We start from the raw sequence: 15,711 nt of genomic DNA on the forward strand, positions 1-15,711 counted from the left end.
TTCAACATCCTGTGGTTAGTTTTATGTTTTCAGTGAACATTATGTCTCTATACGTGTGGCCTTTGCTGCAGTTGCTCCAGAGTTTCTCGTGCCCTTAGTGGACATCACCTGCTTGCTTGGTGACACGGTAATGTTGCAGTGCAAAGTCTGTGGGCGACCAAAGCCAACCATAACCTGGAAAGGACCAGATCAGAACATCCTTGACAACGACAACAGCACAGCTGCATATGCAGTTTCCTCCTGGTACGTTCATATTTTGCAGAGGGCGTTGGGATGTCACAAATGTAGCAGTTGCACTCCTAGAAAATGTGGTGCATTAAAAGTGTTTGAATCCAGCTAATGACCCTATATGCCCAACTATGTTAGGAGAGCCAGTTTAGGACACTGAAATTTGAAAAAAATAAATAAGTGTAGGCATATGGTTGGCGAATGTGGGAACAGGCTGCTGAACTAAATGGGTGTTTGATCTGATGAAGCAAGATTGTTTCTTATCATTCCTCCTCAAAGGGGGAATTGGACAAATTAATGGAGGATAAGGCTTTCAAGGTACTAGCCACTAGCTCTGCCTCCATGGTTGCTGGGGACCACAGAAGGGGAGAGTGTTATTGTGCTAGGCTCCTGATTGCCAGTTTCCTACAGCCATCTAGTTGGCTGCTATGAGAATAGGATGCTGAGCTAGGTGGGCCACTGGCCTGATCCAGTCCAGATCAAAGCATGGCTTCAGAAGAGGAAGGAGGTTATTAATAATAATAATTAATAATTTTATTATTTATACCCCGTCCATCTAGCTGGGTTTCCCCAGCACCACCCTCATCACTTTCAAGGGAGCTGGAGCCATACCTTCTCTAAGGGAGGTTTTAATCAACTCCCTGATCACAAGAGAGAAAGAGAATGAACACATGTAGTAAGCCACACCTCTGAAAGAACCTTGTCCACATCCTCAGGAAACAATGAGGGAAATTCATCAGAGCAACTGAATGCTTCTGATGATAAGAAATCAAGGACACTTTAGATATAGGCGCTGTAGTCAAAGGCATGTATATGATGTGAGTACTTTTATCCATGAAATACATCACAGAGTACAACCACAGAATTGTTCCGTACTGTTTCCATGTGACATTTTCATGCATCTTAAAGTATGTGGCTGCAAGCATTTTTTAAAAGTGAAGCAAGGGAAATAGTTCTTGGTTAGCCCTCTCGTCAGGTCAAAAGGAAATATTGATGTTCTCTGTGGGACACCCCTATTGCCTTTATAATGGGTTTTTCTGGCACTGCAGCAACATTTCACTGTTTATTCTGACTCCAGGAGAGGCAGGCAGTGCACGTTTAAGTGATAGTATCAGAAGAAGCAGAGGACCACAATAACAGCCCACACTGATTTTATTTTTATTTTAAAAAACAAACCACTTTCTACCTGGTGCTGAACTGTGCCATTCTTATGGGCCTCTAAATCATTAATCATTAACACAGAGAGCTGGATCCATTACTACTTTCTTCCTCCTCTCCTTGTAAGTCACCTGCATCCACAAAACTGCATGATACGAAGGGCTCTACTTGTCTGCTATCCACAGAGACTTGTTTTCTGTGTCAGTTGAAATGGATTGGCAGCAGCTTGCCACTGGAAACTGAGCCAGTGTAAAATGCTTAGCAGAGTAACAGATTAAAACACTGACATCTGCACCTCTCCAGCGATTCAGGTGAAATCACTCTGAAGATCTGTAATGTAATGCCTCAAGACAGCGGTATTTATACTTGTGTGGCAACAAATGAGCTTGGAACAGCGTCCACTTCGGCTACAATAAAAGTACAAGGTAATGGATTTCTTGCTGGTTTTTTGTATATTTGCTCAGCCAGAGCTTTCATTGGTTTAAATCATCGTGCAATCAGCTTTTGAAATGTTTGGTTTAATGGTACATGGGCCTGTATACCACTTCAAAATGCAGGTGAGGAATCCACACATGTCAAAACTATCCCTGTCTGTGGAAAGCTGGCGTGATAGGCTTTTGCAGACCAGGTTAGTTGTGTATGTGTGTGATACTCAAATGGGTAATTCCTCATTTGCATTTGAAATACTACATGTACTTTGTGTACTACTTTCTACATGGAAATATTAAGTACATGGGAAATAACCAGTTCTCCCCTCCACATGCCCCCATCGCTACAAATTTATCTCTTCCCCTTCATCTCTCTAACACATATATACACACACAGTTAAAGTGATATAATCCTAGAGGGTGAACAGCATACTTCCCTCTACCACCCTAAACATGTATATCAGCTCTCATGTGTACTATTATTTTCAAGAAAAACTTAGACAACAAAGTTAATTGCCCACAATTTTGGTATATAGCATGGCCCATTGTCACCAAATGGGTGCTGGCTGGTGATACTTGGATTAGATTAATTGCAGGTTTTGTGGGAGCAAGAGGAATTAGGGCTAAAATTTTGGGAGGAGTAGAGTTAGCGTCCCTGCCCCAACCATTTCCCCACCCCTCCAACCTGTCATTTATCCTGCAGAGTAAAGCATACAAGTACAGAATCAGATTCTAGATCTCTGGCAGTCTCTAATAGTTGTGTCCTAATACATGTCCATCAGTTCTCCTGTACCCATGACTGCGCTAGGAAACACTCTCTGTGTGTTTTAATAAACCCTCTTTCGCGTGCTTTGCAATGCAACTCTCCTGATTTTGCTCCCCTGCCTACACCCCAGGTGTCCCTGCAGCCCCAAATCGCCCTATTGCTCAGGAAAGAAGCTGCACCTCGGTGATTCTTCGCTGGCTGCCTCCATCCAGTACAGGGAACTGCACCATTTCAGGTTACACAGTGGAGTACAGAGAAGAAGGTATATGCTTAAACTCATAATACACCTTTGGTCTGCAACTGATTGTAATAGGATGATCCAGGTTGTTGTGCGGAACTGCTAGGCTGAGCTAATAGGCTTCGGTGCCTTTTAATTTGGGGTGTTGCCTATCCTGCCTCTTTCTGCTAGGGTTGTCTGGTGCAAATGGGAGGTTGTGAGCAAGTTAGCAGCAGTGGCTTCACCATTACCTTTCCCTCCCATCTGCAAGTGGGACAACTCGCGTCCCGTGGCAGGCAGGAGAATACAGGTGAGCAGAACTGGCTTGAGGTTTTGGGAGCCATTGGGTAAGAAGCCCTAGCGACCTCTTTCCTCCCTGCTACTACCCACTTGCACACTCTCTCTTTCTCTGCCACCAAGTGAGCAGGCAGTGGCAATTGCTGCTCCTTCCCTTCACTCCCATGGCTTCTTTGCATTGCCTGCTGTGGGCCAGTGGGAGAGAGCAGGCCAGTGGGTGGCAATGGCAAGAGAAGCAACAGCAGGGCCAGGTTCTTCTGCTGTTCAGCAGTGGACCTCCAGCTTAACCATGGGCCTCTGAGGATGCAAGTGCAAGTGGAGCAAGGGAGCACCAGTTTTACACGGGGTTGCCAGCCTATTTAAGTGAAAGGCAAAACCTATGGACTTGATCTGGCAAGCCTGTTTTCAGTCATCCTGGCTCTCACAGTCCAGATGTGAAGGGTTCTTCAACTGGTGGTGATCACCACACTGGTCCATACACCTGACAAAGACCAGTGAAAAATGCATGACCAGCATGCTGCAATAAGCTGGGGGAAGGAACCTCAGGCCCATAGACCAAATGTGGCCCTCCAGGCCTTTCTGTCTAGCCCTCAAGCAAGACTCCTAGGCAGCACACCTCACTGCCCCTACTTCCTGCCTCTCTCGAGTGTTTTTTGCCTGGCTAGAATGCATTGTTGAACTCTGAGAATGCCTCTTGCTTGCCGGGATGGAGGACAGAGAGGAATGTTTGCATGTGTGTAGAAACTAGCCTATTGTACATTTTACATTTAATGGTTCTTCCCACTTTTGCCTCTGGCACTGCCCACCACTGGCATGTGGCTATCAGAAGATTGCCCAGAAGAGAATGGGTAGTAATTTGAAGTTCTTAACAGCTGGCTCTGAAGTGGTAGAACAGACCATACTGCTTCAGTCCACAGAGGATGAAGAGTATTACTCAATACTTTCCTGTGCAAATTTTATTTATTTATGTATTTATTCAACTCCCTACCAATAGAAAATAAAGTTCTAATGATTTCCCCATTGCACTAGTTTTCCACTTGGAATGATTTTTTTAATATGGTGTTCAGAAATAATGTCTCTTACCTCTAGTCTAATATGGTATAGACCATTCTACAACATCACACTACTGCATGTTTAAATCAGACAACACAAGACAAAGTGGTTGCTACTTTTCTTAGCTTTTTTTTTTTTTTTTAAGCACAGGAGACTTCTGAAAGAATCTGTATTTCTTTCCTTTTTTTATCAATTAGGGCCAGATTAAGGCTTAGTCTCAGTGTGGTGGGGTGGAGGGGAAGAGTCAGTAAGGCACAGCATCCTCCCTTCTCTAAAATCTATAGTCATGTTCTTTTAAAAAATGTTATCTTAATCTCTCTCTGCATAACCCATAGGCTCACAGGTCTGGCAGCAGTCTGTTGCCTCCACCTTGGACACCTACCTTGTTATTGAAGATCTCACACCTGGATGCCAATATCAGTTCCGAGTCAGCGCCAGCAACCCCTGGGGAATCAGTTTGCCCAGCGAGGCCTCTGAATTTGTGAAACTTCCAGAATACGGTGAGAACATGGTCAAAAAGGGAAGGATACTAATTTTCAGAAGAAATAATATTAGCACTTGTGGGTCAGAGTTCTGCTTCAAAAGCTAAAGTTTGTTTGATTATCAAGCTTCTTGTTGGCATTTTGTAGTCAACTATAGATATCTGAGGGCAACGTATATATGATTGTGTCTTTTCCGATCAGCACACATGTATTTAGATCAGCTGTTTTGTTTTGTTTTGTTTTTTGTTTTGTTTTGTTTTGTTTTGTTTTGTTTTCAAGGCATAATCTTTAGGAGCCGGGTGCACATTCGGTGGCATGCCATCTGCTTGCTTGTCAAGGCTCTCGCATGATTTTCTTTCTTTAAACTTTTCCCTTTGTATTACTGATGTGTAATAAAGACTATAATTGGCATTGCAACCAACTCTATTTCCCCATCCCTTTGGGTTTCACAGACTCTGCAGCAGATGGAGCCACCGTGACCTGGAAAGAGAACTTTGATTTCGCCTACACAGAACTGAATGAGATTGGAAGGTGAATTATTTCACTAAATGAGATTGGAATCAATTATTTCACTAAAACACACAAGCCAGGTGTTAAAAGTGTTTCTTTTAAGTTATCTGTTAAGGCAGTGGGTGCATGATTTATGAATGAATAATGCTTATTATCATTTCTCTCCACAGGGGTCGATTTGCTGTTGTAAAGAAATGTATCCACAAAGCCACCAGGAAGGATGTTGCAGTGAAGTTCATCAATAAAAAAATGAAGAAGGAAGAGCAGGCAGCACACGAGGCGGCCATGTTGCAACATTTGCAGCATCCTCAGTATATCACTATTCATGACACCTATGAGTCACCCTCCTCCTATATATTAATTTTAGAACTGTAAGTCTTTTGATGGAAGCTAAACTTCTTGTTATACTGAGGGAATTCTCCATCTTTGCAATCACACATTTCATGATTGTAATGAAAATGATTTCATTTCCCCATGAAAAGAGCAATATTTCAGATGACTGTGAATGTCAGATTCACACAATCCAGTATGTGCATTGGCCAGGGGGGTGGGGGTTGGCATAATAAGTCAGTGTGAAGTAGCATGCACTTAAATAAAGAGTCCTATACTGTATTTAAAATGAGATAGCCCTTATTACACTGCAATATATAAGTATTTTATTTATTGCTTTTTAAAAATGCCACTTCCATTATAAGGCGTTAGTCGCATGTTTGAAGTATTAGCAAGAGTTTGTCATTATGCTAGATTTCTTTTCTCAGTGCATAATTGTTGGCTTTTAGGATGGATGATGGCCGTCTCTTGGACTACTTAATGAATCATGATGAATTGATGGAGGAGAAAGTAGCTTTTTACATAAGAGACACAATGGAAGCCTTACAGTACCTTCACAACTGCCGAGTCGCTCATTTGGATATAAAGGTAGGAAGCTTGTGTATATATCTCTCTATCATGGTGAATTCCAAGCATTCAGTCTATTCTAAATCCAGGTGAAGAGACAATCTACCTATAATGAAAACACTTAAAAGTACCTGCTTTGTGTCACTAATCTGTCCTTCTTTCAACTACTTCTTTATAGCCATATTTGTGATGAAGGCATCTGGTCCAAATTTCAATAAAAATTCCAAGCAGTTCTGAGAATTCACTTACAGGATATCATTTTTTCTGTTTTAATATCTTGTCATTAACAAATGACATATAACCAGTGCCTTTTTTCTTTCAAAAAAAAAAGCCTTTAGGGTTACTCTCATTTTGACTCAAGAAAATACCATTTTATAGTTCAAATTGGGAAAAATAAATACATTAAAGTGCAAAACTTCACAAAATGTTTCAGGGTATGCATACCCCTGCGTCCCCTCAGAAAAAAATAACTGCGTATAACTCACATACATCTTCAATGTTTTCCCACAAAGATCCAACATGCCAGTTCTTTCCTTCCTTTCATACAAAAGCTCCTTGTTGAAAAATGTGCAATTGGGGGGGTGGAGGGGGATGATGAGATCTCATTTCATTTGTCCACATAACTTTGCTTATACCTTGATAGAGATGTAAACATAAAGCTAATTTACCGGTATATGTTGCTTACATGAAGCTTAAATCCTTCCTTAGACTGGCTCAGAATGTTGTGAAACATGGATACTTCAGCAACATATGCACATGGAATAAGCAGTGCAACAGAGGCTTATTCTTGTTTTTTAGTGAAATGGCCTGAGTAACCAGACTGTCTACATGTCTGCACTGCAACTCAAAACATACACAGTGTTGGCTTATAGCAGTTTTGTTGCCTTTTCTGCTTAACTAGGTTTTTTCTCAAACTACTACTCGGACATGAACTTATATCTGCATAAATCTAAGATGTAAAATATTTTCTGTAAGTTTGTACATGATGCTTGCCATTCACCCACCTCTACCTAGTGGGCAGTTGTGGCCTGTACATCTTACAGGCTGGCCTCCTGTAGTGCCTTTTGTTTTAAACATCATTGTACTCCAATGTAGACAAGTTTCAAAATGTCTCTATCCTTCAGCTGGTATCCATTGAAACCTTTCACTCAAGTTTGTGCATTGTGCATGGTGCTTTGCTGGGTGGTCAATCTAATATTATAATTAAGGCTGCAATCCTCTATACGTGAAAGTAAGGCCTATTGAACACAGTGGAACTTACTTCTGAGCAAATATTCACTGAAATGCTCTGTAAGTACCAAAATGTAAAGCCTCCAAATTAGCTGAGCAAATACTTATAGTACTTACTTGGGACATACGTGTGTTCTGAAGAAGTGCCAGCACATACATTGTTGGTACATTTTTTTCCTTAACAGGAAAAGCAAAAGAATGTATGATCTGAAGGACCACAGGAACCACATATACACTGTCCTGGGTTCTGTGGTGGAAGGCAGGCAGGCTGTAAATGTGATAAATGTTGGCTTAAACTGATTTATAATACAAAAGCAATGAACAATGGAACCTTTTTTTATCCTTGCTCTCCACAGCCAGAAAATTTGCTCATTGATTTGCGGATCCCGGTGCCTCGCGTTAAGCTAATAGACCTGGAAGATGCTGTTCAAATCACTGGCCATTACCATGTTCATCATCTCCTTGGAAACCCTGAATTTGCTGCTCCAGAAGTTATCCAAGGTGCTCCTGTTTCACTGGGCACAGATATTTGGAGCCTGGGTGTGCTCACCTATGTCATGCTGAGTGGTGTGTCCCCCTTTCTGGATGAAAGCAGGGAGGAGACTTGCATCAATGTGTGCCGAGTGGACTTCAGCTTTCCCAGTGAGTACTTCTGTGATGTAAGCCATGCTGCCAGAGACTTCATCACTGTCATCCTTCAGGAAGACTTCAGGAGGAGGCCAACAGCAGCCACTTGTCTGCAGCACCCTTGGTTGCAGTTTCACAACGGCAGCTATTCCAAAATCCCACTGGATACCTCACGCCTATCCAGCTTCATTGAACGCCGCAAACACCAGTTTGATGTGCGGCCAATTCCCAATGTTAAGAGTTTCATAATGAGCAGGATGAACCCAGGAATATAATGCAATACAAGTACCTTGATTTGACACTGAAGCACCATGGCGTGTGAAAAGAGAGAAGGTGGAATCTCTCTCTTTATGTCTGTGTAAAGTATTCTAGTTGATGTGATGTCAAAGAAAGTGTATGTACTTTTCCAGCAGTTGCATTATCTAACTGGTTAGAACTAGAGGCTTTCAGATGTTGCATATGCAACTCCTCGCGTGGCTTATCTTGCAATGATGAAGTCATGTCAAATACAGAAGAATATTTTAGAAAAATACATCATTTGAAAATGGTAACCAAAACACCATTGCCTTACTTTTGAAAGGCAGCCTTCTAAAAGACCTGGACACCCTTGCTGATCTTATTAAACTTTAACTCATGTATTTGAAAGGCAACGAAAAGTAAAGAAATAAAACTAGGCTGACCCTCCACAGCCAGCATTTCCTGAAACAACAACACTGGACTGGATTCGAGATTTTGCAGAAATAGTTGCTCCTCAAGTCCTAATGAAGCTCTGTTTCACTAGGAGAATTCCACTTGTCTTCAATAAGAATTAACCTTGTGGCAGAATTGTTTTTTTATGGCCCTTGTGCTATCATAATGTCAGCTTTGCCTGTAAAGTGACTTAGGTATGCCGTATTGGTCAGGATCATAGTATACCTTTGTCAAAAGTCCTTTGGATTCTCCAGCATTCACATGTTCAAAGCTAACATACTGTAAAGTAGCAATGTGCTACGGCTAAGATGGTAAATTCACTGGAACAAAAAATGTTTTGATGAAGCACAATGAGACATTTTTTAAAGTAAATTTTTATAGCTCTTGTACAGACTTTTTTGTGAAACCTGTGTGTTAAGAAAAGGCTATGTTACAATAATTACTGTTATCTGTAAACTAGATGTCAAAGACTTTTTCTATTGCAGAATGTTTGTTGAATTCTCATATAGTCTGTAAAATGAAAAGGAATCTTATTCCTTTTTCAGTTTTAAAAGTTGATCAGTTGTGAAATCAATCCAAAGTTGGCCAAAGTGTGGTAAACATAGTGGGTCCATCCTTACAATTATTGCTTCAAAATTAGTCTTGATGTGTGAGACTGGTAGTTTACTGCATATTTGTACACATGCATCTCTCTTCCTAGCTCCAGAATCCTAACTTCTATGCTAGCATATTTGTTCCATCCCAAACTCTGGTGTTAAATAACAATTCAAAAAAGACTATTAATATAAAAAGTCATTGGTCCATTATTGTGCACTAAACACGCCACTAACTTAATAGCCCCTTATAAATCATCAAAGTATTTTCAAACTAAGAAGCTTTTGAATAGTTCCAAATTGCAGTTATCTCAAATTAATATTGTAAGAACTAGTCCAGCTTTTCACACCAAGAGGAATTTAGTGCCAAGACAGTGACTGACCATATCCTAATCATTTAGAAATCAATCAGCAATTCATAGTTAACTTTTTCCTCTATCCCACCAACTAATCTTCTATAAACTCTGCAATGTGGCAATGGACCTAGTAATAATCAAAGGCATGGTGAGCTCTCTCATTTTGCCTGTTCAGTTGGCATCCATTTGTTGAACACAATATACTAATGGTTCTGGCACATCTTTTAGTCACTTGTGTCCTAAGTAGCTGTCAGGATTAGGCAACCTGTTAGCCAAGTGACAAGGGTTCTGTAGCCTCTCAGTGGCACCTGACATATTATATTAACCTGGAGTATTTTACCGTTTTCTCCTTTCTCTTGCCCAAAACCCCAAACAGATCAAATCAGGAGCTGTAAATGTTCTTGCTAGAGTGAGAGTAATAAGAAAGGTGGTGAACACACTGATGTCTGGTGAACCAAGAAACAAGCCAACAAATCAGTACAGAAAAGGAGAAAGGTACTTGACTTAGATTTTCTGGCTAGAAAATGTGGTTCAACAAAGCAGAGGGCCTTTCCATAGGGAAAGAAGCTGATGTCCTTTAACTTTTCAATGAAGTGGTTTTTTCCTGCTATTTTTTAATCAAGAGGTTTGTTATACTATGAACATGCAGTGATCATCCAACCCACTGTTATAATAAGGAATGTGGGGATAGGATCAACTCTTGAGGTTCCTTTTAGTTGCTACAGTTCCTCAAGGCACTGACAATCATCCAGAGGCGGAGCATATCGGCTCAGGTATAAACGACGGCCAAGATCCAGCCCAAGTTACCCATGGCGGAATCCCACTGTAATCAATGGAAGATATTAGTCACAACTAAGTAGTCCCAGTGGCTTCAGTGTGACCTAGGCTAGCTACAATCCTATGCATACTTAATGGAAAGCTAGTTCCGCTGAACACAGTAGGTACTTCCTTCCGAGCATGGGCAGCCCAAAACATGTTGATGTCAGAGGCAAAGGGACAAGATGGTGTCTTTCCCCATTCTATGTACAAAAGCCAAGGAGACTTCAGCTCTGTTGATGGGGCAGCATCCTCCACTGCATCTGAGTGCCGTGAGCTAGTTCAGGGATGCATTACAGGCCATGCAACATGAACAGTTCTGTTTCCAGGCTTTCAGCATCTGCGCAAGGCGGCTTCTTCACGTTACACGATAACCATTGAGCCAGCGCTGCTTCTGAATAAACATACGTAACATAGTGAGACCAGACTGCATGTCATGGATCACTTCACTGGAACCAAGGTCAACCTCAGTAAAGCATCACAACTTTTAGATATGATAAAATAAATAGATGTGGATCTTTGCCACATCTCCTTGTTCTTTCCAGCTGCAGTAGCCACATCAAGAATGCCTACCTACTTTCTAGTTCTGTTCTTCTACATATACGTGGAAGAGTGACTGTCAAAATGTGTACCTACTTTTGGTTATTTTATTTGTGATTCTGGGGAAATGCAAAAGAGATTACTTAAGCATCCTTGAAGAAGAAACCTCTATGGTACATTGAAATCCCTATGGAATAATCACCTATGGGGGAAAAATACCTGAATCTGTGGCAAGCAAATAGGCAGGATTTAAGACGAGGACTAACTGCTGTTTTATCATGAAGTCTTGAGAGTTGTTTTCTCAGGCATAAAGCAGTTTTTGCTTCAAAGGGCTTTGTAATGTGAATGTAAAATCTACATTGAACCAGAATACCATGGATGTCTTATCTTCTGCAGCAACATCAGTAACATCCAAGAGGCTCAAATGTCATTTAGGCATTATGTGTGACAATTCCTGGAATCTTGCTTTTAATCTTTTGTAACAAAGCAACTTAAGACTGGCTGCATATCTCTGTGTACATGTGTGCCCTTCATCCTCTGCTGATTTTGTTGGATATGTCATCTGCAGCCGTTAGTTGTATGCAACAAAGTGTGTCTAGCCACGGTTTGGGACCATTGGATTGTAACTAGGAATTGCTATACACAACTTAGTTCTCCGATGAATATGTGTGCCATTGCATGGACAACATCTTTCCTATCCATTTGTAGAAGAAAATCCTCCACAGGGCTCTGGTTTCTCCCCAAAGCTGATTGTTTATGGACTGACACATCAGAAAATGGTGCTTTCCTAAGAGAATAAATGTCAGATCCCTTTTTTTTTTTTTGGCTCCCCAAGCTGTCCAATATCAAACTGCTTCTAGAATCGTTATACTAGTGACTGTTAACATGCCAGGATTCTGTAATTTCTCAGCTTTATACTCTGAAGCTAGTAGTAACAAACATCTGTTCTACTTAAGCCATATCTTATCCTTATGCTCTCTTTTTCAGTGCTGGTGCTTTTGCATCTTTCTGTCAAACCATTGAGTCTGCCTTTGCTAGCATGTCACTTCAACAGTATACTACTGAAAAATAAGGTCAGACATGTAAAGGGCACAGCAGACTACTAAAAATACACTTTTAAAAATATTTGCAACAATCATTTCTGTGGTGGTGGTGGTGGTGGTGTGGTAGGGATTGTATTAAGAGCTTAAAAAATTTCAAGGTGCAAACGAATTCCACAGCCTTAATCATTTTCAGTCTTTTGCTGGTCTGCCTTAAGTGTTATCTCATTATTTTATTATTGATTTTGTTTTGTATGCATATGTGTTTTCTAAAACATTTTGTAAATATTTTATTTATACTTCTGATTCTTCATGTGTAATGTTGTAAAGTGATTTCCTGCTGTCACATGTTCTTACTCTTCTGCAGTATATATAAATATATATGTTATCTACAGATGATAAAATCTACATTTTAGGCTATTGCCTTCCTTATAAATACAATATACAAAAGATTCAAGTATGGGATTTTTATTTTTTAATATAAAAGCAATTCTGCTGATAAAATCAATTAAGACGGATATTATAAAGACAAGCTTTTATTTTGACTTATATGACACTGTATAGTATGGGGAGAGAACACAGGAGAAGAAATTGTGAGAGCTGCCTGCCATGTAAAGCCTTTAGATACAGCTGAAAAGTAAGGGGGGGTGCTTAATGAAAGTCCATTATCTATACTACTTTTCTAAAATAGGATTTATGATTTGACATATGTGCTTTAATACTGTAATATGAACCTTGAAATAATGAGAATTGATTAGCTCTACTGTGTTCGGGCAAATTCGATTTTGATATTGCTAACACTACCTTTAAAAAAAATACAAATTTTGCTACATGACGAACACCAAAACTGTTAATTTCCTCTGGTCTATGTTGATCAGGCTACTCAGTGCTAAAGGTGGTAGTGTGTGACCCCGAACTTTTAGCAGAGCCTAAAGATTAAACGTCCGTAACAGAGGACGTCCTTAATGTGAGAAATGCCCGAGCTCTTACGAAGCGAGTAGATCCGAACGTGCTAGACGACCCTGCAGGTGATTATTGGCTCCCAGGGGGGTGCGGCTGAAAATAAATACCGTAAATTATAATAACTGAACTGAACTAACCAATTGCGTCACAGATAACTCGGTTCTGCCGCCTTCCCCAATAATTCCTGGCTACGGCCATGCTCCCAGGTCCTTATTTGCACCAAAGTTCAAAACACATCTCAATCGGGAAAACCTGTAGTCCTTTCTTTAAAAAGTTATCCATCCCTGAGAAGCCCGAAGCTTCTCTTTCAAAATGGACCCTATTCAGTATTCTTCCGACGCAAATGTTGCTTCCAGTGTCGTTGTCGTCCCTCCATCCATCCTAGTGCTGCACTCCGAGGGATTTTTCCTTTGGCGATGGAGTTTTTATTCGGCTTTTGGACGCACAGGCGGCGCCCCCACTGCGAGTGCATGGCCCTCTTCTCGTACTCCCCTAAATTAAATGTACACACCGCTTTCCCCCTCAAACGCCTCCAAGGCATGGGCGTAGCTAAGGGGGGCATCTGCCTCCCTCGATCAAGTAAAACAATAGAAATAACAAACTGACCAACCACGTCGGTCCTACCTCCCCCAACAAAAGTCCTGCCCCCCCCCCCACATAAATCCTGTCTACGCCCATCTCTCCTCTCCTGGGTAGCTCTATTCTAGAGACCGGGTTGGGGGGGGGGAGTCGCCGCTTTGTGCCTCTACACCAGTGTCTGCTAGGTGATGTCCACACGCGTCCACCCGGACACACGTGCACCAGAATATCCGTGTAGTAGTAGCACAAGCAACTGCAAAACAAGCCTCCCTGCCTTCTCCGCGGAGCATATACAACCTTCACTCCTCCTCCGGTACCAATTGCACCCCCTTCTTTCCAAGCAAATAGCACCGGCTAGGATGCAAGAGAAACCCAGGTGCCACTAATACAATAGTAGGTCCGGTTGGGTAAGAGTAGTCTCCCCTAGCGCGCATGTGCACGTGGCGCCTCGTAAGGAATCGCCCCGTTTCCTAGCGACAGAGGAGGGTTGCCCCGCCCCGCCTTGCCTTGCGTCATTACTCGGCGACTGCCCCGGCGCGCGCTGTCCTCCGTACGTACGCACGAGAGCCTGGAAGGATGGAAGCGTTAGCCTCGGAGCTGTACGGCGTGCAGGCGGTGCGCTTCGGCGAGTTCGTGCTCAAGAGCGGCCTCCTCTCCCCGGCCTATGTCGACCTGCGCGTCATCGTGTCGCACCCGGCCCTGCTCAACAAGGTGAGCCCCACGGGCGGGCGGGCGGGCGGGAGCGGGGCGCGCGTGAGGGAGGAAGGCGGGGCCGAGGCAGTTGGAGGAGGGAGGCCGAGAGACCAGCGCCTCGTGTTTCTGTTGCAGCTGGGGGTCATTATAAGCTGCGCTGTGCAGCTGTAAGAACTGGTCCTGACTGGGGTTTGCCTCTCCACATTTTTTTTCTTCCCCCTTTTGGGGGAAAAGGGTTTACGAGGGTGTAAACGGGGGGCAGCTTGCTGCTATCGAATTTATGTCAGCTTCTCTGTGAGCCTTTTCAGCAGGACAAAAATGCTTTAATGCCTTTTCTAATTTAGTGTTCTCGATACTAACGGACAACAGCTGTCATCACCTCCGGCCCTAACCATGTTGACTGGGACTGAGAGGAGTTGGAGGCCAGCCATGCCTGAAGATTTGAAAAGCCTCTTTTAAACAAGCAAACAAACATGGCAAGAGTGTTAGAAGAGTCAGAAAGGGACCACGAAGGTCAACTAGTTGCTGGGGAAGAGGGCGGTTGTCAAAGATACAATCCTGCCAGCTAGTAGTACTCCTGGAACCATGTTGGGGTGGGTTTTTCCCTCATGCATAATTGGCTGTAGTGGAAGGTGAGGTTGAGGGATATGGGTGGAAGAAGGGCACAAAGAGATAAGAACATTGTTCTGTCTTGTCAGCATTGTTGCAAAGGATACCCTTCTCAGAACTCGGTAGCATACCTTATCATTTATGCCATATTCAACCAAATAGTTGTGCTAGCGGAACTCAACACAAGAATTCCCACTAGTGCAACAGAGATCACACAAATACATGATTCTTCCAAGGAAATAAATAAGCTATCACTGCTTGTTGCTCCTCAACCTAAATACAAAGAACACAAGCATAATTAAGTGATGAAGTAAGCATCATGTGAAGAAACAAAATCCATGTGATCTTTGGTGCTTATGGTTTCACTTTCTGGTGATTCTTTGTGGACTCTCCTTATTTTATTGACAATGTATTAATGTTTGGTTATAATGGTAGAACCTATCTAATATTTAAAACAATTTCTTTCAGGTAGCAGGTTTCCTTTTTCAAACAGCAAAGGATGCTGCAATCAAGTATGACTCTGTGTGCGGGGTCCCATACACGGCTTTGCCCCTGGCTACAATCATCTGCTCAACCAACCAGATCCCAATGCTTATACGGCGAAAAGAAGCTAAAGATTATGGTAAAAAGAATCAGATTTACCTAGATCATATATATTGGCATTATAAGCAATGAATATTCAAGACAGCAAATATGTTTATAATAAATTAACAAAGTTTCCAACTTCCTCGGTAGTGTGTATACAGTTTGTTGTTTTAGCAGATCTAGAAAGGTAATAATTTGATGTACATAACACACCTGTGTTTTGACCAAACTGCGGGAGGTAGTGGAAGACAGAAGTGCCTGGCGTGCTCTGGTCCATGGGGTCATGAAGAGTCGAACATGACTAAACGACTAAACAAAAACAACACACCTGTGATTTAGGAGCCTTAGTGCAGA

General features: G+C 42.0%; 2 protein-coding genes across 18 annotated transcripts in view; both read left to right on the plus strand.

Moving 5' to 3' along the window:
• The window catches only part of KALRN (kalirin RhoGEF kinase), a 510,268-nt gene extending 497,271 nt beyond the window's left edge, over window positions 1–12,997 (plus strand). For all 15 annotated transcript variants that reach the window (XM_081869918.1, XM_081869932.1, XM_081869933.1 and 12 more), the window contains 8 exons: window positions 72–243; window positions 1,690–1,811; window positions 2,711–2,842; window positions 4,483–4,647; window positions 5,082–5,160; window positions 5,310–5,510; window positions 5,919–6,057; window positions 7,623–12,997. In XM_081869918.1, the coding sequence (XP_081726044.1) occupies window positions 72–243; window positions 1,690–1,811; window positions 2,711–2,842; window positions 4,483–4,647; window positions 5,082–5,160; window positions 5,310–5,510; window positions 5,919–6,057; window positions 7,623–8,168 (1,556 nt within the window). In that variant the 3' untranslated portion in view covers window positions 8,169–12,997. The remainder of the gene's footprint in view (window positions 1–71; window positions 244–1,689; window positions 1,812–2,710; window positions 2,843–4,482; window positions 4,648–5,081; window positions 5,161–5,309; window positions 5,511–5,918; window positions 6,058–7,622) is intronic.
• A 999-nt stretch (window positions 12,998–13,996) lies between these two features.
• UMPS (uridine monophosphate synthetase) overlaps window positions 13,997–15,711 on the plus strand; it is a 55,693-nt gene continuing 53,978 nt past the window's right edge. For all 3 annotated transcript variants that reach the window (XR_014159078.1, XR_014159079.1, XM_081872941.1), the window contains exons 1-2: window positions 13,997–14,181; window positions 15,241–15,394. Coding sequence is in view for 1 of the 3 variants with exons in the window: in XM_081872941.1 (XP_081729067.1) it covers window positions 14,047–14,181; window positions 15,241–15,394 (289 nt within the window). In the remaining 2 variants the exon portion in view is untranslated. The remainder of the gene's footprint in view (window positions 14,182–15,240; window positions 15,395–15,711) is intronic.

The sequence above is a fragment of the Podarcis erhardii genome (genome assembly GCF_964252035.2).
Source record: "Podarcis erhardii genome assembly, chromosome: 1".
Taxonomy (NCBI): Eukaryota; Metazoa; Chordata; class Lepidosauria; order Squamata; family Lacertidae; genus Podarcis; species Podarcis erhardii.